General features: G+C 47.7%; 1 protein-coding gene across 1 annotated transcript; it reads right to left on the reverse strand.

Annotated features, from left to right (window-relative positions):
- Nucleotides 1–2,800: 2,800 nt before the first annotated feature.
- Cd300lb (CD300 molecule like family member b) lies at nucleotides 2,801–14,112 on the reverse strand. Its single transcript, XM_006970428.4, has 4 exons — nucleotides 13,955–14,112; nucleotides 8,333–8,662; nucleotides 5,742–5,835; nucleotides 2,801–5,112 (listed from the first exon to the last, which is right to left on the reverse strand). The coding sequence occupies exons 1-4, from the start codon at nucleotides 13,992–13,994 to the stop codon at nucleotides 4,944–4,946; spliced, it is 633 nt and encodes a 210-aa protein (XP_006970490.3). The 5' UTR covers nucleotides 13,995–14,112; the 3' UTR covers nucleotides 2,801–4,943.
- Between the last annotated feature and the right edge of the window lie 5,594 nt (nucleotides 14,113–19,706).

A 19,706-nucleotide genomic window follows, 5' to 3' on the forward strand; every position in this document is an offset into this window, starting at 1 on the left:
AACTTGACTATCAGGTGTATGCAGGAGAGGGGATGCTTTGGTGTGTATTCTGGTCTCTCGCGATGTGTCCCTGTTGAGACAGGATGAGAGAGCAAGGGACTGTTGTGTTCACACAGACTAAGGGGCAGGACCCGGGCAACATGTGAATAAGTCCAAGAACAGAGCTGTATAGCAGCCTCCTGCCCAGCTGCCACACCAAGACAGTGATGTTTTGTCTGAGTGTGAATTGGCAGAGGATTATACCCCAGTTGCAAGGTGTTTCCAATCATCTTAGCATTGATTGATTTAAGGGTGATCCCATGAATCTGAACCAGACAATGACATTTTAAGGGAGGTGTGGAAGGAGGGGCTCTTGGAATGTTCTAGAAGAGATGATTCATTTCTTCCTTGGAAGTTGTTGGAGCTGAGTGTGATGACTGTATGCAGTGTGCTTCCTAGGAATCAGGAGAGACCAGTGTTAGGATAAAGATAATGATGAGGGGACAGGCAGAAAACAGGAAGGAAATTGCATCAGTCCACCCACAAAGGCCAAATAACCAGCTTAAAGTTGTGGGGAGCTAACAGTGAGAGTATAGAGGAAGTGGTGGATGCCCTGGGACAAATGCCTGAACAAGGAGGCAAGGGCTGGGAGCTGACCTATGGAATGGGGAGAAACAGAAGGCTGGGACTTTTCAAGGAGGGGACCTAAATGTAAGACCCCATTGTGGTAGATTCAAAATTGCCTACCTATGAGCAAAGTAGAAACGTGAGCAAAATGGGATTATTTAAAAATATAATTGGGGGCTGGCAAGATGGCTCAGTGGTTAAGACCACTGACTCCTCTTGCAGAGGACTTGGGTTCAGTTCCTAGCACCCATAAGGCAGCTCATAACCATCTGTAATTCCAGTTCTAGGGGATATGGTCCCCACCTTTTGCTTCTGTGACACTAGGTATACATGTGGCACATGTACATACATGCAGGCAAAACACTCAAACACACAAAATACTAACAGATGAATATTAAAATATACATAGTTTACTTTATTGCCAGAGACATCATACAATGTGGTTACAGGACACAGAGGAATTAGGCTGGAATTGAGCTGGAAGCTTCTCCTGGGAAGTGAGTAGAGCAGGAAAGTGCTATGTAGGCACTTTGGGGGGAGCCTTACCAAGTGGTAAGGTCAGTGGTCTTACCCAAACATGGACCCTAAATATTACAATAGCAACCTTCCAGGCAAGATGGACTCACTGGTGCAATGGTGGCATTGCTGTTTTGGGGGTAAACAACCACTCTCTGCTTGAATTTGAAGCCACTCCATGGGAGGGAGTGAAAGCCTAGTAAACTTGTAACTTGAAAACTGTAAACTTGATCAAAAACACTCTGATATTTTGCCAAAGGACACATAGTCAAACTGCTTTCTAAACATCTGTGCTTATGTCTGTAGACCAGTACTGCTCTTGGCTTTGGTCAGAGAAGAAACTCATAACTGGTCAAAGTGCTGAGAATAAGTGACTGTGGGTATTCATCCTTAAACACGACATCTGTATCACCCCTCTTCAAGGCCCAGGAAACACTGAAGAAGAAAGGCTTGTAGCAGGCTTGCTCAGATTGCCAGCCCCCCGGATCATGACATGGAGACTTACTATAATCAGTTATGAATGCTTGGCCTTAATTTAGTCTTGTCCCACTAGCTCTTATAACTCATTTTAACCTGTTTATTTTTTCTTTAACTACATTTTGCCTTGAGTTTTTTTGTTTGTTTGTTTGTTTTGTTTTTTCCTTTCTTTCATTCTGTATGTCCTACTTTCCTGCTTCCTCTGTGCCTGGCTGGTTGGCCCTGGGCATCTCCTTCTCTTTCTCCCTCATTCTCTTCCCTCTCCAGCCTGGATTCCTCCTACTTATTCTCTCTACCCATTAGCCCTGCCTATCCCTCTACTGCCTAGATATTGGCCATTCAGTTTTTTTTTTTTTTTTTTATTAAATCAATCAGGTGCCTTAGGCAGGCAAAGTTGAACAAATGTAACACCTCTTTACATCATTAACAAATGCAGCATAAACAAATGTAACACCTCTTTACATCATTAACAAAGGCAGCATAAACAAATGTAACACCTCTTTACACAGTTAAAGTAGTATTCCACAACAATGGTTGCAAGAATGTCAGAGTTGAAGAATTGGGGGAGGGCTGTGAAATGCTATCCTCTGGATATGGTGTTGCTGTTGCAATTGTGAACACACAGCGGCTGTGACACAAAAGTAGGGAGACTAGTTGAGAAGAGGGGGGTTAGCAAGATTGAGATGAGGATGAGAGAGGGTGATGGGGATGGACCTGACAACACATTGTATACATATATGAAATTGTCAAAAAGAAAAGATTTTAAAATCTCGTTGGAAAACAGGTTGGAATGTAGCTCAGTTGGTAGAGTGCTTGCCTGGGTTGGATCCCTAGCACCATATAAAACTGAGGGTACGCACCTGTAATTTCAGCAGTTTTGAGATGGAGGCAGGAAGATCCTGCATGAGTTCAAGGTCATCCTCAGCTACATAGTAATCAGCCTGGAATATGTGAGACTTTAGCATAAACAAACAAATCCATAAAAGTAAAGGGAAGATTATTTATTCACTTACCAAAAATAATGTTGATAGCTTGGTATGTGACAGTCTATTTTATATGCATGTGTATATGGTTTAATCTTCTTCTTTTTTCTTTTCTTTTCTTTTCTTTTCTTTCCTTTCCTTTCCTTTCCTTTCCTTTCCTTTCCTTTCCTTTCCTTTCCTTTCCTTTCCTTTTCTTTTCTTTTCTTTTCTTTTCTTTTCTGGTCTTTTCAAGACAGAGTTTCTCTGTGTAGCCCTGACTGCTCCGGAACTCACTGTAGACCAGGACGGTCTTGAACTCACAGAACCTGCCTCTGCCTCCCAGAGTGCTGGGATTAAAGGTGTGTACCACCACTGCTGGCCACTATAATATTCTTATAAAAAGTGAAATTCTCTACCTACTTCTTGGAGCCAGCTTGTTTTAAGTTATGTTTTTCCCCTGCCATAAATTATCCATTATCTCCGTATTTGACAAAAAGAGCATTACTCTCAATAGAGTGTAAGAATAGTCATAGGATGGGAGAGAATGCTTGAAAATAGCATATTTGAAGAGACCACATCTGGACCCAGCAACAGTGCTCTTGGATATACACGCTAGGTACTTGTCTCACTGCTGTTGCAAAACACTTGAGGAAGGGAGGGTCTATTTTGGCTCACAGTTTTAAGGGCTACAGTCTGTCACGTTGGGAAGGGCATGGCGGCAGCAGCAGATCTAGCTGCAGCAGCCAGATCACGAGCTGCCCAGTCACACTTTATCCTCAGGAAGGAGAGAGATGAGCCAGCTGGTGCTCAGTTCACTTTTCCCCGCTCCTCCTTTTTGTTCGGTCTGAGATCCCAGGCTACGGATGGTGAGTACCCACGTTCAGAGTGGCTCATCCGCTCCTCAGTTAAACCTCTTGGGAAGCACCTTCATAGAGAGGCTTAGAGGAGTGTCTCGAAGGTGATTCTAAACCCAGCCAAATCGACAATCAGGATTAACCATCATGACCATATCCAAGAGAATTGAAGACAGCATCTCAACGTGATACCAACACACCAATGCTCATTGCCCACAAACATAGAAACAGCCAAAAGGCCTATTAGTAAATGGGTGGTACATCCACACAGTGGAATATTATCCAGCATTTAACCTAAAGGAATTCTGTCATCGGCTAGAAGATGGATGATCCTTTAGGACATGATGCTAACTAAAATAAAGCAATCCCAGAATAACAAATGCCTCATGATTCCACTCAGGTGCATTAGCAAAACTTATTGAGGCAGGAGGGGGAAGGAGGAGGGGGGAGTGAAATGGTGGTAGTCAGGGCCTGGTGGGGTGTGGGTTTTGCCCAGTGGGCTTAGAGGCTGAGTCTTGCAAGATGAGAATGTTCCAGAGATTTGCTGCCTTTGCACTGTGCATATTAGCTCTGTGCTGTGCACTAGAAACTCTTGAAAAAGACATGTTAGGCTCCCCCCCCCCCTGCCAACCACAGTTAAAAGCAGAAGAACTCTCTGATAAGGGACCATTCTCACCACCTTCCTGGCTGGTGCTGTTGGCAGTTGCTCTGACGAGCCACCCTAGCCCAGACTTCCTCTGGGGTGCAGATGCTGCAGTGCGGGCCGTGGGGAGGACCCAGGGCGGGAGACACATGGCTCTCTCTGCCTGCCCTGCTCTCTCTGCTGCTCTCCCCTGGCTAACCTTTGGTTAAAACCAGCATGTCATGAGTCTGTGGAGTCGGAAGCTCTATTCAAGAGTGTGCGGCCTTCTGCTCCTGGCCCTGGAGCAAAACGCACCTGCTGGGAAATGCAGCCCCGGCTCCTGTGGCTAAGTCATGGATATCTGAATTCTCCACACTCCAGACTCCGGGCCTGCCAGGCAGGCAGCACGCCTCACTTTTCCTCAAAAGTGCATGCTCGGGGTGGGCTCAGTGTGCAGGACAGAGAATGGGCGCCTGCTGCACTCTCACTGACCTTTCTATGACAGAGTCAGAGCACAGACGATCTAGCCACACCACTGGGTCCCTTTTGCTTCTCTGTGCTTTTGTCTCAGGCTCTGTACAGCAGGGGACACACAGCTGTCTTTCTGCAGCTTGGGCTCCATTCCAGCAGTTCTTACCCCGGGCTGACCGTGGTGGGTAGATGGGATAGGGCAGATGAGGATGTAAAGGAGGAGGGAGAGACTGGTACTGCAGGTGTAATGATACCTCAGGGGGAGGCGGCGTCTGAGCGGTGGCCCCATGGTGTGCAGAGTGGAAATCATGCCTGGCCGAGCCCTCCGGGCACCAGCCTCAGTCACTACCCACTGAGGACTTAAAGACATTTCTTCCATGGCCGTGGTCTCTGGAACGAGAGTCCAGAATGGGAAGGTCCTGCTTAAACATCAGTCTAAGGATCAATGTCTTTGGCCAGAGGTTCAGAGTCCAAACTGCTACAGAGAGTATCTCTCCAGTGTTCCTCGGGGACCTTCTGAGTTGACCCCTTCAGCCAGAGGACAACACCAGCCAAGATGAGCAAGACAGGCACCTTCACAAACACCAGGAGTATGTAGTGGGTCCTATGAGGAAGACACAGCCATCAGGGTCCCATGCCTTTGAGCCCCACTATGCCCCATTCCCCAACACTGGGAAGTCAACAGCCAGCTAGCTCATCACAGCCTGAAACTGAAGGCCCACATCCTACTTGAAAAATCCCCCAGAGATTTTTCTCCAAGGTCCACCCAACCATGAGGGCCCCTCAGTGACTCCAGGTGGTCTTGGTGTGGCCTGTCCCCCATCCTTTCTTCTAGGATTCTTCTCCATAGTTTCCTGTATCTCGGCAGAAACCTGGAGCTCTCTGTATCTGGGTTGTGTTTGCTTACTTTGCCCTCAACATTGGCTCCAGGTTGGCAAATCTCTCCCCCTGCCCTGCTCCCGAGATAAGACTGGGACCTTATGGGACCATCTCTCCCTTTGACTGCCATGATGCCACCAGGGCTGGGTAGTGATGGACAGACAGTTCTACAGAACGGTTTTCTAGTGGGGCTGGAATGGGACCATGGTGGGTGGGAAGTATCAGGGACAAAGATGGCCTTGGGACCTTGAATCTTGACTATGACAATCACTGGCACCTGGTGATAGAGCATGGGCTTGGCATTCCCGTAGGAGGAACCCATGTAGAGGAAGGAGAAAGCACCTCAGGACTCACCTCTTGTGCAAGTCAGAAGACATCATGTATGCACTGCTGTCCACAGTGGGCAGAGCGGAAGGTAGCTTAGAAGAAGACGTGGTATCTTTTCCCACTAGACACAAGCAAAGATGGCCATAGGTTATGGAACAGATTTGGGGTGGTTCATGAATGGATCACAATGGCACCCCTCCAACCAGCCCTCACTGGGTATCTTAGTCAGGGCTACTGTTGCTGTGATGAAACATCATGACCAAAACAACTTGGGGAGGAAAGGGTTTATTGGGCTTACACTTCCACATCCCTGTCCATCACTGAAGGAAACCAGGGCAGGAACTCAAGCAGGGCAGGAACCTGGAGGCAGGAGCTGATGCAGAGGCCATGGAGGGTGCTGCTTACTGGTTTGCTAACCATGGCTTGCTCAGCCTTCTTCCTTCCTTCCTTCCTTCCTTCCTTCCTTCCTTCCTTCCTTCCTTCCTTCCTTCCTTCCTTCCTTCCTTCCTTCCTTCCTTCAATAATTTTCTTTATTCTTTCTTTTCTAAAATAATTACATGTACGTTGGTGTCTTGCCTGCACATATGTCTGTGTGAGGATGTCTAATCCCCTGGAACTAGAGTTATAGACAGCTGTGAGCTGCCAGGTGGGTGCTGGGAACTGAACTAGGGTCCTCTGGAAGAGCAGACAGTGCTCTAAACTGCTGAGCTATCTCTCCAGTCCGCCATCCTGCTTTCTTATAGAACCCAAGACCAGCAGCCCAGGGGTGGCACCACCCACAATGGGCTGAATCCTCCCCCATCAATCACTAATTAAGAAAATGCTTTACAGGCTTGCCTACAGCCCGATCTTATGGAGGCATTTTCTTAACTGAGGTTTCATCTTCTCCAGTGACTTCTCTAGCTTGTGCCAAGTTGACATAAAACTGCCCAGCACACCAGGAGACCTTTCTTCCCCTGGATTAGGAAGCCGTCTCTTTGATATAGTCCTTTGGCTTCTTTTAAACCATCTGATCCCCCATATAATCATTTCCTCCATCAGTTTTATTAATAGAAGATATGACAGAGAGATCTAGAAATGAAGGAGGAGGAAGACTAGTTTATTCTGGAGGAGGGGACACACCATAGTCTCTTTCCATTTGTTTTGGCAGTGGGCAAGAATCTTTGTTCCTTTCCATTCAAATAGTATCTGAGTAAGGTTCAAGGACAGATGATCTCAGTTGATCTGCCACAAGTTTCTAGTGGCTAGAGTGGCGAGTAGCAGAGGGACTCCTGAAGGTGGCTGAGCGAGAAGGCACATGCCAGTTCAATCGTGAGTGACCATGAGGAAGGAAATGTTAGAGGGGAAACAATGGTTTGTCTTGCAGTGGGTGGCTGGGTCATGGCTTCCTGAGTCCAGCTGGGCATGAGGCATCCCTGGCTCACAGCTGTCCTTTGGGCTAGCTCTTGAGGTTCCGGGTTTTAATCACGCTTGGAAGCTGGGCAGAACTCTGGGGAGCTCCAGTCCTTGCAGCCCTCCAAGAGGTCACAATCAGCCTACAGGCTGGTGTCCCCAACCGCCTTGGACACTTAAAGCTCAGCATGGGGCACATTCTTTGGCTACTCTGTCTTTTGCCTACATGTCTCATTCAATCCCCTTTCTGTCCCCACACATCTCAGCTTCCCCTGGGTGGTAAACCTGAGGAAATCTTTTGGGGGTGGCCCTTTCTGTACCTCACTTCCCCTAGGGGGCAACGTCCACACCTCTCCCACTGGTTTCAGCCCTGCCATCCCATGGGCTACTTCCAGTGCCAGCACTGTTTGCCCGCTGCCTTCTCAGGAGCCCGCATGGTTGCTGGGCTGAGGAAGATCTGAGCATGACTAGTTGGGTGGAAGGGGGCGGGTGCTGATTTTCAGGCACCAACAGAAGCTCCTGGAGTCCCTCATTGAGGCTGAGGCAGGGAGAAGCCAGGAGAACCAGGGATGTCTCTGATTCTGATTTAGTAGCCGAAGCCTCTGGTTCTCCAGCATCCACTAATCACTTACAAGCCTCCTGGGTCTTCCTTACCCCATGCTTATTCTTCTGCAGTCAGAAAAAGCAGAAGTGGTCACCCAGAAAGTTCAGTCCCTCCAGCGTGGCCAGAGTCACTGTGGTTTGGCTAGGCCTGGGCTTCAACCTGGGGCCCTTCCCTACGGATGCCTTAGCCCCACTGTCTCCTGGAATGACAGGTGAAGGGTACAAGTTCTGGAAAACTAGAAACCTCTCAGCCTGCTGTGCTGAGGACTTCTTAGGCATCCGAGACCGACCCAAGACTCCAGTGGAAGAATGTGAGTTTCCAGGGCTGTGTGCCTCCAGGACAACAGGACAGCAGAACTGGGCCATGGGTCACAGAGCGAGATGCCCAAGCCCCAGCCCCACACCAACATCTGCCAGTCAGGGCACATATCAGCTGGGTTCCTCGGAGAGACCTCCGGGGCTGGCATCGGTAAAAGTGTTGGGCTGCTTGCTATTCTCCCTTACTCTGTCAACGCCCTGTCCCATCTGTCTGTCTGTCTGTCTTCTAGGCTCTCAGTCCTGTCTTCTTAGTCTTTGTGGCCCCAAGCACCAGAGCCTTGTGGTACCCATAGGAAAGCGCTTACCTGAGTAAACGGTCACTTTAACTCTGGTCCCGCGGTCAGTTCCAAATCGTTCAATACCACACCAGTAAGTGTCGGTGTCATTTTGCTTGAGCATCTCCATGGTAACCAGGAGAGAGTTGTCCCTCCAGTTGTCCCTGATGGACAAGCGGCCGCTCCTCCTTTCTTTCTCCGACCCATTGGTTCGAATGAGGACCCTGCAAGTGTTCCAGTTTGCTCCGCGACACCACCACTTGTTGTTCCCCTGCCATCTCGAGCTATAGCGACACAGCACAGTCACCGACCCCTTCTCTGGGCCTCTCACCAACGCTGGGCCTTGGATAGAGAGACAGCCTGCAAAACAGAAGGGCAGGATACGGCCTCTGCTCCTCTAAGCAGAAGGATTAGCCGAGGGTCCTCCACTCCAGCCGCCCTGACCCGCTTGAATCCTCACATCTGTTTCCTCTGAGGTCCAGTTTGTTATTAACACCCCCCTACCCCCGGCCCCCCCACCCCCCCACCCGCATGCCCGTGCCCTGGCCTCTCCAGACTCCATCTCCCCAGGCCTCCTGCATCATGGGACACTTCTTTTCCATGTCCTCTTGCCACTGTCCTCTGCAACGTGAATCTTAAAAGGTCTTATTAATAAAAACAAACCTGGGGCCAGGTACTGGGGTGAACACTGGAAGATCAGAGAGACAGAACAGGCCACAGCTAGCCTCACCTCGCCAACTTCTCATCCGGAATGGATCTCAGCTGAACTGCTGCTAAAAGCCTAAAAGCTTAACCAGCTCTAGTTCCTGGTTATACCTTATATACACCTTATATACCTTTTTGCTTCTTGCCTCACTTCCTGGGATTAAAGGCGTGTGTCACCATGCCTAGCTGTTTCCAATGTGGCTTTGAACTCACAGACGGATCTCTGCCTTTGGAATGCTAGGATTAAAGGTGTGAGTGCCACCATTTTCTGGCCTCTGTATCTAATGGCTTTTCTGTTCTCTGATCCCAGATAAGTTTATTAGCGTGCACAATATATTGGGGAACACAATATCACCACAGTCCTCTGATCGCCTCCTCAGACTATTCCACTCTGTGACTCTTCCCTTTCCTCTCTCCAGATCTTAGAGTAGCCAGTGGCATGCTGGGAAATGTTTAATAATCTTTCTCTCTTATTAACATCTGCCAGTCTCTGTGGTATCAATGTCCACACTGTGACTGACATCAGGCTATCCTTGAGTACGGAGCTGCGCTGAGATGTCTCAAACCAACTCCTATGAGCCGTTGTGAGCTGGTTCTACAAGTATCTGGGGAAATCCAGGACGTGAGCTAGTTCCCTCCCAGCCATGACAAAAATGCCCGACAAGCAACCTAATGAAGGAAGCAGGGTTGTGCTTTTGTTTTTGTTTTTCTGGTTCGTGATCTAAGGGCTGCATCCATCATGGCAGGGACCATATGGTGGTGGGAATATGAGGTGGCTGGTCACATTGCATCTGCCATCAGAAAGCAGAAATGAATGCTGGTGCTCAGTTGGATTTCTCATGAAAAGAAAATATTCAGTCCAGACTCCCAACCCACGGCACGGTGCTACTCATATTGAGGCCAGTCTTCTCTCCTCCTGTATGTCCCTGGAAAGACCACCACAGGTATACAAAGATGTGTGTCTCCTGGGTGACTCTAATCTGACCATGAAGCATCACACCCAGGACCCTCTCTCTAGCCTCCACAGAGGGAATGCCCATGTCTGTGGTTTTAATTAATGCCTACAATCTGATGACTTCCATGTGACATGTGTAGCCCACATGCTCTCCTTGGTTTTAGACCATCACATGAACGCCCCCATATCTCACCACCTCTCGCATACAGCACACTCTGCTTCCTCTCTCCAACGAGGGACAGAGGAACCAGAGCCACAAACAGGTTGGACGGTGTCTATGTGGAATGTGTATCCTGCTGGTATGTGGAGTGATTCCAGTGACGTTGACTAGACACAGATACACTCTGTCTATACAGTGACCCCTTGTTCTCAGGCACCCGGAAGCAGACACAGAGGCAGAGAGTAACAGTGCAAGCCTCTCTTGACTCTCTCAGTCCTAGACTTTGGTCTCTGTGAGTGGGGCAGGTTTGTACAATAGGCTGGGGCCACGGCTCACACCTCGGACCTTCTCTGTAGAACTAACTCAGTTTGTTCCCCCCCCCCCCAAATTCAGTTTTTATTTGATGTCTGCATCTATGGTTGACAGACTTCTTCACAGACTGTTGATATTTTTCTTTTTGAGACCGGGTCTCATGTGTAGCTCTGGCTAGCCTGGGACTCACTACATCAGTGGTTCTCAATCTTTCTAATGCTTCGACCCTTTAATACAGTTCCTCATGTTGTGGTGACCCCAACTGTGAAATTATTTTTGTTGCTACTTCATGACTGTAATTTTGCTACTGTTATGAATCGTAGCGTAAATACCTGTGTTTTCCAATGGTCTTAGACAGCCCCTTGGAAAGGAATGTTTGATCCCCCCCAAATGGGTCATGACCCAAAGGTTAAGAACCACTGTACTACATAGACTAGGCTGGCCCTAAACTCACAGAAATATGCCTGCCTCTGTCTACTAAGTGCTGACTGTTGACATTCTAGTACCCAAGCTGTTACTATGTGCCCTCACATGGAAAAAGGAAGGCCAGTGGATGGATCCATGGGTAAAAGCACTTGTGGCACAAGTTTTGAAATCAGAGTTCAATCCCCGCAGCCCATGTAAAGGTGAAAGGAGAAAACTGACTCCACGAAGCTGTCCTCTGACCTCCACACAAGCTCTGTAGCACACATGTACACACCAAAGAAAATAACAACATAGAAAGACCCTTCCATGAGCATGTGCGTAGTTTTAAAAAGCAAAAGAATAAAGGCGTTTACAGGTGTGACTAGGGATTTTGAGGTAAGATTGTCCCGGATTATTCTACGTGTCCTGATGAATGAGTGCCGGAACTGGCTTGGGTTTGAAGGCTTTCTGCTGCTGGCCTTGAAGAGGAGGAGAGGCCCCGGGCCGACAGATGCATGGGGGCTTTTGGATGAAGCCTGCAAATGGATTGCTCTCCAGAGCTCCAGAAGGAACTCAACCTTGACTTTGGCCAGAGACCATTTTGGACTCTTGATCTTGGAACAGTAAGATGAGGTTGTGTTGTTCTGGGCTACTGAATTTGTGGTCACTTGTTATAGTCGCCACAGGAGATGCATGAAGGATTCAGCCGGACCACCTTGTAAGCACTGAGTTCAGTCCACGCAGAAGCCTCGTTGGAGAAAGTGCATCTGCAACCATCTCTCCTTCCTTCCGGGAGTGGTCTGTCACCAGTTCAGCCAGCTGCACCCTGGAAATGCCGATGGGAACCACCTTCTTTGTATCTCTGCCCCCACAGCCCATGGGACATCATGACAGAGCAGAGAAAGTGTGAGCTCTGGCAGCAGATGGCCGTATCTACCATGGCGCTGTTGAGAAACCCTGGGTAAGTTACTCAACCTCTCTGAGCCTGCTTCCCTCTTTGTATGGCTGCCACGCCGCTGTCAGCCATGTACTGGCTGGACACTGCGCTGTTTGGTCAGAGATGGCCCTTGTCTGGAACCTCGTCAGGTAGCAGTAGCATTCAGAAAGGTCCGGTGCATCCTTTTTCCAATTCAGACCGCTGCTGGGACCGGACTGAGTCTGTCTCCTCCTCAGCTGAACCCAGCATCTCAGCTGCTCCCCTGCCCCAGAGTGACGTAAAAAGCTTCATTTCTGGCATGGACGTCTTATTGCACACTGGATTTAGTTTCTCGTTAGTGTCATTCCCAGCTCCCCTTGCAGCCGCCTGAGCTTTTCTCTTTCCCTAACCCCAATGCCTCCTCTTAAGGCTGCGGACTTAGTCCTGCCTGGAGAGTCCTTGTCCTGCTCACTCTCCACACCTCCTCCAGGCTGGCCTCCTTCCCAATGCCTTATCCTTTTCTTGGAGCTGCCTCTTCCTGTTGGCCCCCTGGCCCTTCGTCTGGAGCCCGACTACTTCATTTCAGGTACCCATCTCTTTTCCTAACTTCCTCAATAAGTTTCTCAATCCCAAAGCACAGAGGTGCAGCATTGACTTTCTCCCTCCCCAACCCCAGGGTCTCGCTCAGTTTCATGGTGGGTACCACTCGAGTTGTTAGTTATTTTTGTAAAGAATCTGTGCATTGTGGTCATACACACAATCATTCTAGTTCTAGGATTAACATAGACGGTGGAGGGTAGGGCATTAGCCTCAGTACTGATGTAACAGTAAACACCCGGAAAACTCAAAGGCCATTAACAGAGAATTAGATCGGGGATTTTGGATCTAGCAATAGCATAGTTAAAAAGTAAAGAGCAATGTCCAAACAATGACAGGAAAGATGTCCAAAGCACATTATGATTAGATTAACTTTTGAAGTTACCTAACAGGGTAGGTATGGTGGCATATGCCTTTAACTCTAGCATTTGAGAGGCAGAGGCAGGAGGATCTTTGTGAGTTTGAAGCCAGCTTGGTCTACATAATGAGTTCCAGGCCAGTCAGGGTTACACAATGAGACCCTGTATCAAAAAAGGGGTGGGTAGGTGGGTATCTGGAGAGATGGTTCAGTGGTTAAGAGCACTGGCTTCTCTTCCAGAGACCAGGGTTCCATTCTGAGCTCCAACGTGGTAATTTGCAACCATCCATAACTCCAGTTCCAGGGGATCTAGTAACTTCTTTCTAGTTTCTGCAGGCACCAGGTACACACATGATGTATTTACATACATTCAGGCAGAACACCCATACACACAATAAAATAAAAATTAAAATCCCTTCTGTGAACAGTCTTAGTGTATGGCATCTTAAAGTGTGTGAATGTGAGTGAGTGGATGATCGTTGAGGTATGGACAGAGTGTGACTGTATGTAGATGTGTGCCTTTGAGTGTACTAGTCAATACTGATGTGTGTGTGAGCAAATGTACAAGCCATGCACAGCTCACTCCTGTCCTCGGCCTCTAGGAGACTCTAATGTTGAGATTTAGAGAGCAGGCAGCTGGGGGACTAGAGCTCAGATGCAAGCTAGGTCATGCAGGCATCCACATGGACAGTCATCACTTTACCATTTGCATTTCCAAACTCACACTTAGCCAGTGTCCCCTCAGTACCCTGCCCACTGAGCGCTCCCTCTGCACAAGTGTGCCGTCCTCTCTAAGCCTGGAGCCCTTTTCCCAAGCCATGCCTTCTCCATGGAGTGCCTGCTCTGCTTGCTGCAAGGCTGTGAAGATCTGCCTCCTTCTGGGGCATGGAAGGAACAGGTCCAGGAGGACTTTCCGTAGCTCCTTCAATGGCAGCATCTCCCTCCCCTTAGCTCTCTCCTCTTCTGCTGTGTTCCTTCCTGCTGTTAATTCCTATTCTAAAGTATGTCTTCCCCATCAGAGCATCTGGGATTTCTTTAACAGCCATCTCCATTTCCCCTTTCCCGTCATGACCCAGGTCCCGATGCATGCCTAGCATGATGTAGAACCTAGGGTCCTTTTGCTGAATGAAGCCGCAGAGCTTCCTTTCCCTGAAGGCGGCAGCTCTCCTGAAACCCAGGACAGAGCCCTCTGCCTCCTGCTCTGCACCTGCAGTCCCAAGCCTCCAGACCCTAGCTGAACATACCTGGGAAACTGAGAAGCAGCAGAGCTGAGGACAGCCACATGGTCCTGCCTCCTCACTCCACACCCTTGACCCACAGCCAGCAGCAAATCCAAATCCCAGCTGGATACCAAAGCACTGGAGAGTCCAGCTGACCTCTTCTGCTTGTCCAGGTTGCCTGTGAGTGTCTTACTCATCTGCTTCCTTTTATAGAGTGGGTATTTCCTGCTGTCAATTACTCAGCACAAGAGACATCGGTTCTTGGCAGAGCTGGGTCACTCAGCAGACACAAGGAGGCTAGGGAAAGCCTAGGCAAGCAGAGGCAAGGGAGGCAAGCCTGTAGAGCAGTTGTGGGGATGGCCAGACTGTCAGGCCTTGGGTTAAGGAGCAGAGCACTCTGGGTATTAGGCCCAGAAATGATCTATGCTATAATGATGGACCCTAGTGGCTGAGTTCCCAGCACACCTGTTAGTAGGGTGTGCTCAGCACCCCTGGCATTGAATGTTTAACCCCCAGTTGACAGTGCTGTTTGCACAGGTTCAGGAGGTGTAGTCTTGCTAGAGGAAGTATGTCACTTTGAGGCTTCAAAGCTTCATGCTATTCCCAATACACTCTCTGTGTCCTACATGTGGTTCAAGAGATGAGCTCTCAGCTGTTTTGTGTCCACTGCCTGCTGTCACTATTCCCTCCCATGATAGACTCTGATCCCTCTGGATAAGCCCGAATAAATCCTCCCTTCTATAATTTGCCTTGGTCTGGTGTTTTATCACAGCCATAGAACACTAACTAATACACCACAAAAAGACAAAAAGAGTTGGAAAGAAACCAAATTTTGTTATGATTGAAATATCTACATATAAAAATGAAAAGAAAAAATTTCTAAGACTTTTAGAAAAGTTGTCATATTATGCAAGTACCTAGATAAACAGTTAAGCAAATGAAGATCTATATACCTGCAGTGAATAACTTCAAATCAATTAAAAACTACCATGTAGGGTTGGAAAGACGGCTCACTGGGAAATAATTACCGGGAAAGCATGAGGCCTGAGTTTGGACCCCTAGCATAGAGAAGTTAGGCACAGCAGTGCACAACTGTAGCCCCACACAATGGGTGGGGGCGGGTGGGGAGGCAAGTGGGCCACTGGAGCTTGCTGGCCAGGCAGCCAAGCTGAAAAACTGAAGGAGAGAGAGAACAGGACTATTGAAACCCTCCTCTGGCTTCCACACGTGTGGGATGGTTGCGCAGCTGCGCACACATGTGTGCACATACCACACACAATACATTCCGCCACACAACCACACACATTCACAAAATACCACTTCATAATAATCTTTCCTTTTTTGTGGTATTGGGGATCAAACTCAGGGTTTTACTCATGGTAGACAAGCGTGCTGCCATGGAGGTACATCTCCAGTCTAAAGACACCGTTTAAAATAAAAAGAGGGGGCTGGAGAGATGGCTCAGTGGTTAAGAGCACTGGCTGTTCTTCCAGAGTGGAAGAACACATCAGGTGGCACACAATCGCCTGTAACTCCAGGGATATCTGATGCTATGGTCTCACAGAGACACAAAACTAAAAATATTGAAAATGTGATAAATAAATATAAGGAGCTAGAGAGGTGGCTTACTGGTAAGAGCTACTTCTGACCTTCATGGACAGCCACACTCACATGCACATACCCACACACAGTCATATACACACACGGATAACTAAAAATAAAAAATAGGAACTGGAGAGACAGTTCCCATTGCCCTCTTCTGGTGTCCACAGGCGCTTCATTTACATGTGCATGAGTGTGGGCGTGTGTGTGACACACACACACACACACACACATACACGCAAATAATTAAAATAAATCTTTTTTTAAAATCTTGGAATAAAAACGTAGGCTATTCGAAATCAAATTTAACAGACATATGAACAGGTTTCAAAGAAGAAATAGTTTATTAAAGAACATTTTATTATTTATTTTAAATTTTATTTCTTGTGTATGTGTGTGTTTGATGTGTTTGTGAGTGTGAGTGTGTAACTCAGTTTGCACGTAGAAGTCAGAGGACAACTTCTGGGAGTTGGTTCTCTCTTGCCACCATAAGTTCTGGGCACTGAACTCAAGTGGCCAGGCTTTTACAGTAAAGCTCATCGATCCATCTCACCAACCCTTAAAAAGGTATTTTCTCTTTTTTTTTAAACCAGATATTTATTTATTTATTTATTTATTTAGAGATTTTCTATTCATTTTACATATCAACCACAGATTCCCCTGTCCTCCCTCCTCCCACCCTCCAGCCTTCCCCCACAACGCCCCCCCCATTCCCACCTCCTCCAAGGCAAGGTCTCCCAAGGGGAGTCAGCAGAGCCTGGTACATTCAGTTGAGGCAGATCCAAGCCCTCCTCCCTGCACCAAGGCTGCACAAAGTGTCTCACCGAGAGGTGAGTGCCCGGGCTCAGCCCCATCCCTGGGCACCACTCCAGGAAAACCTGCCCAACTTGGCCCCAGGTTCTGGCCACCGGATAGGTTCCCTTCTAGCAAAGTGTCTCACCATAGGCACTAGGCTCCAAAAAAGCCGGCTCATGCACTAGGGACAGGTCCCGATCCCTTTGCCTGGGGGCCCCCTATACAGTTCAAGCTAAACAACTGTCTGGCTTATCCAGAGGGCCTAGTCCAGTACTATGGGGGCTCCTCAGTATTGGTCCACAGTTCATGCGTTTCCATTAGTTTTGTTTTGTTTTGTTTTGTTTTTCCAGTCATGGTCTTGATATCCCTTGCTCATAGAATCCCTCCTCTCTCTCATTGATTGGACTCCTGGAGATATTTTCAAAGTTCCCAAATAATTGAGGTTTTGGTCCATGTCCATGGCTAGGAAAGTTATCCAAAGGTCATTTGATGCACTGTGCTGGCTAGATTTTATGTCAACTTGACCCAAGCTAGAGTCAGCTGAGAGGAAGAAACCTCAACTGGGAAATGCCAGGCATGATGGTGCACACCTTTATTGCCAGCACTAGGGAGGCAGAGGCAGGTGGATCTCTGTGAGTTCCAGGACAGCCACTAGGACTACAGAGAGAATATGTGGGGAAAAAAAAGCCTCTATAAGATCAAAAAGTGAAAAGCATTTTCTTAATTAGTGATTGATGGGGGAGGGGCCAGCCCATTGTGGGTGATACCATTCCTGGGCTGGTAGTCCTATGTTCTATAAGAAAGCCGGCTGAGCAAGCCATGGGGAGCAAGCCAGTAAGCAGCACCCCTCCATGGCCTATTCATTTACTCCTGCCTCCAGTTCCTGCCCAGCTTGAGTTCCCAGTTTTACTGCTTTTGATGCTGAACAGTGGTATGGAAGAGTAAGCCAAATAAACCTTTTCCTCCCCAAGTTGCTTTTGGTCATAGTATTTCATCTTAGCAATAGAAAGCCTAACTGAGATATGTACTCACACTCAAAGTCCCAACATAAACTTCTCAGAAACTTTCTCTAAAGTTTTATTTCATTTTACATGTATGAGTGTTTTGTCTGCCTGTATATATGTACCAACCATGTAAGTGCAGTGCCCATAGAGGCCAGAAGGAAGTGTTGGATACCTTGAGCTGGGTTCTGAGACAACCAGTGTACATGCTAAGAACTGAACTTAGTTCTTCTGCAAGAGAAACCACCATCCTAACCATTGAACCATCTCTCTAGCTCAGATGGGGTTTTCTTTTTAGGAACTGATTGGCTAGTCCGAAGGTGTGCATAGAAGGAGACCCGACCATTGTTTCCAGAGACTTCCTGACATCCACAAGAGTGGCAAGTCACCAAGACTTGAGACTAAAGCTCTAGCAATGAAACAGCAGTGGACCTGTTCAGAGCTGAGAAATTAGACAAACCACACAAACCAGAGAAGCCAGGAAAAAATCCAAACTTATTCAGAATCAGTGTCTTCCTTAAAGTGGCTGGCATTGCAGGGCACTAGGAAGATGTGAGCAGTGTTAAATTAATTGAGAGGAAAAAATTGATTATTAGTTCAACCTCAATGGAAAAATCAGTAAAAAGCAGACATGGTGGTTCACACCTTCAATCTCAGCACTTAGGAGGCAAAGGCAGGTGGGTCTCTGTGAGTTCTGGGTTATCCTGGTCTACATAGAGAGTTCCAGGCCATCCAGAGTTACATAGTGAGGTGTTGTCTAAAAAAAAATCAGTTAAGAAAAATTTGATCAAGGACTTACTTACTCATGAAAGAAAAAATTTAAAAACCTTCTATTAGGATCATGATAAGTATTTTTTGAATCCCTGGTAATGGGTTTCTCCATCAATGCAAATCAAGTTGAATTAGAAGTCCAGGGTTAATGAGCAAAGCATTCCCAGGTGATCTCAGGGGAAGGAGAAATCATATGGCAGATCTATGGATTCAGGTGCAGTCTTGAAGAGCTCCCAGGGAGGAGCCACGGATTGGCAGGCTGTCTGAGGGGCAGGGTTTGAAGAGCAAGGGGGGGGGGTGGCTGAGGCAAAGCTTCCCAGCTAAACATCTCAACCTTGATATATGGGTGCCAATTCAAGTCTGTCTACTTCCTGCTGGCATGGGATGATGTGGGGAGGAGAATTTGGGAGTCAGTGGGCTCATGCTCAGTGGGAGATGTGGGTGGGGAAGCATTTGGTTAACTACCATCCTGGAGACCTCAGGGATCTGTTCCTTGAGGAAGTGGAGGAGACAAGTTGCTAGGGAAAAAACAGATTATTAACACTGGTCCTATGAATGGGAAGAGTGAAGACTGCCAGAAAGAATGGAATGGAGATATGCCCATTTATCCTGGGTAGGTCCCTGCTTGAGTCTGGAGAGGTGCTACCAGCACTGATGTTCCAGGACCTTGGGGGAATGGCACACCAAATTGAGGGGTGATGTGTTCCAGGAGTACCTGAGCCATCACATCTGCTGTTTTCCTGGATGTGGGGAGTGCCTCCATCCATCCTGTAAAGATGTCAGTAGGAGTTAAGAGACAACAGAGCTTTTTATGAGTGGCCATGTGGGTGAAGTCAACCTGCCAGTACTTGCCCAGTTTGTGTCCTCAGAACTGGTGCTAGGAATGGTGTATTTGGAGGGCCCCCTGCAGGTTGGCCTTGGCACACGTCTGGCAGGAGGAGTGGACCTGTCTAGAGACTGATCCACCAGGCCAGATTCCTTGATACAGTAGCAGAAACCTTTCCCAGGAACATGCAGGTGTCTGTAAGACAGCTGGAACAGATTTACATCTTGGTGTCATAGCAAAAGGCTATGGCTTTGGATTAAAAGGCATGGACATTTTTTCCTAGGGCCTGGTTTTAGCTCATGAAACATACCTTTAAGCCTATACTTAGAAGACAACCAGAGAAAATTCACTGAACAAAAGAGTTTGGGTGAGTGGAGGAGGAGGGAGGGAGGCTGAGGAGCGAGGGAGGAGGAACAGAGTTGAAGAGGTCTGCAGGTTTCCATACCCTCCTTAATGCTAACCTTTTTCAGAGTGAGACGAGTTGGCATTTCAGCAGAGTTTTGCCATATGTGGCTGGAGACAATTCAGTAATGTTGAAAAAGCCTTTATGCAGTGCTAAAAGCTGGAGCCAATAAAATCCACAGAAATTTAAGAACTTCTGAGAACTTTGTAGTCAGTGTTCTATCCGTTTATCAAAACTGCATTAATCAATTCTGAAACTTGGAACCTCCGAAGTTATATCTGAAACCTGTTTATCTTGTACTATAAAGCCTTGTGAACAAGGCAACCCTGTCTGTATTTTTAACAGGAAACTTAACTAAAAAAACCAATGAGCTACCAA

This window comes from Peromyscus maniculatus, chromosome 8, assembly GCF_049852395.1.
Source record: "Peromyscus maniculatus bairdii isolate BWxNUB_F1_BW_parent chromosome 8, HU_Pman_BW_mat_3.1, whole genome shotgun sequence".
NCBI classification, from domain to species: domain Eukaryota; kingdom Metazoa; phylum Chordata; class Mammalia; order Rodentia; family Cricetidae; genus Peromyscus; species Peromyscus maniculatus.

Excerpts from the sequence above, each read along its gene's own strand:
- Cd300lb (XM_006970428.4), bottom strand. The coding sequence starts at position 13,994 with ATGTGGCTGTCCTCAGCTCTGCTGCTTCTCAGTTTCCCAG. Across the intron at positions 8,663-13,954 it reads GCTGCTTCTCAGTTTCCCAG|GCTGTCTCTCTATCCAAGGC; the intron begins GTATGTTCAGCT and ends TCTGTTTTGCAG. Across the intron at positions 5,836-8,332 it reads TAAAGTGACCGTTTACTCAG|TGGGAAAAGATACCACGTCT; the intron begins GTAAGCGCTTTC and ends GCTTGTGTCTAG.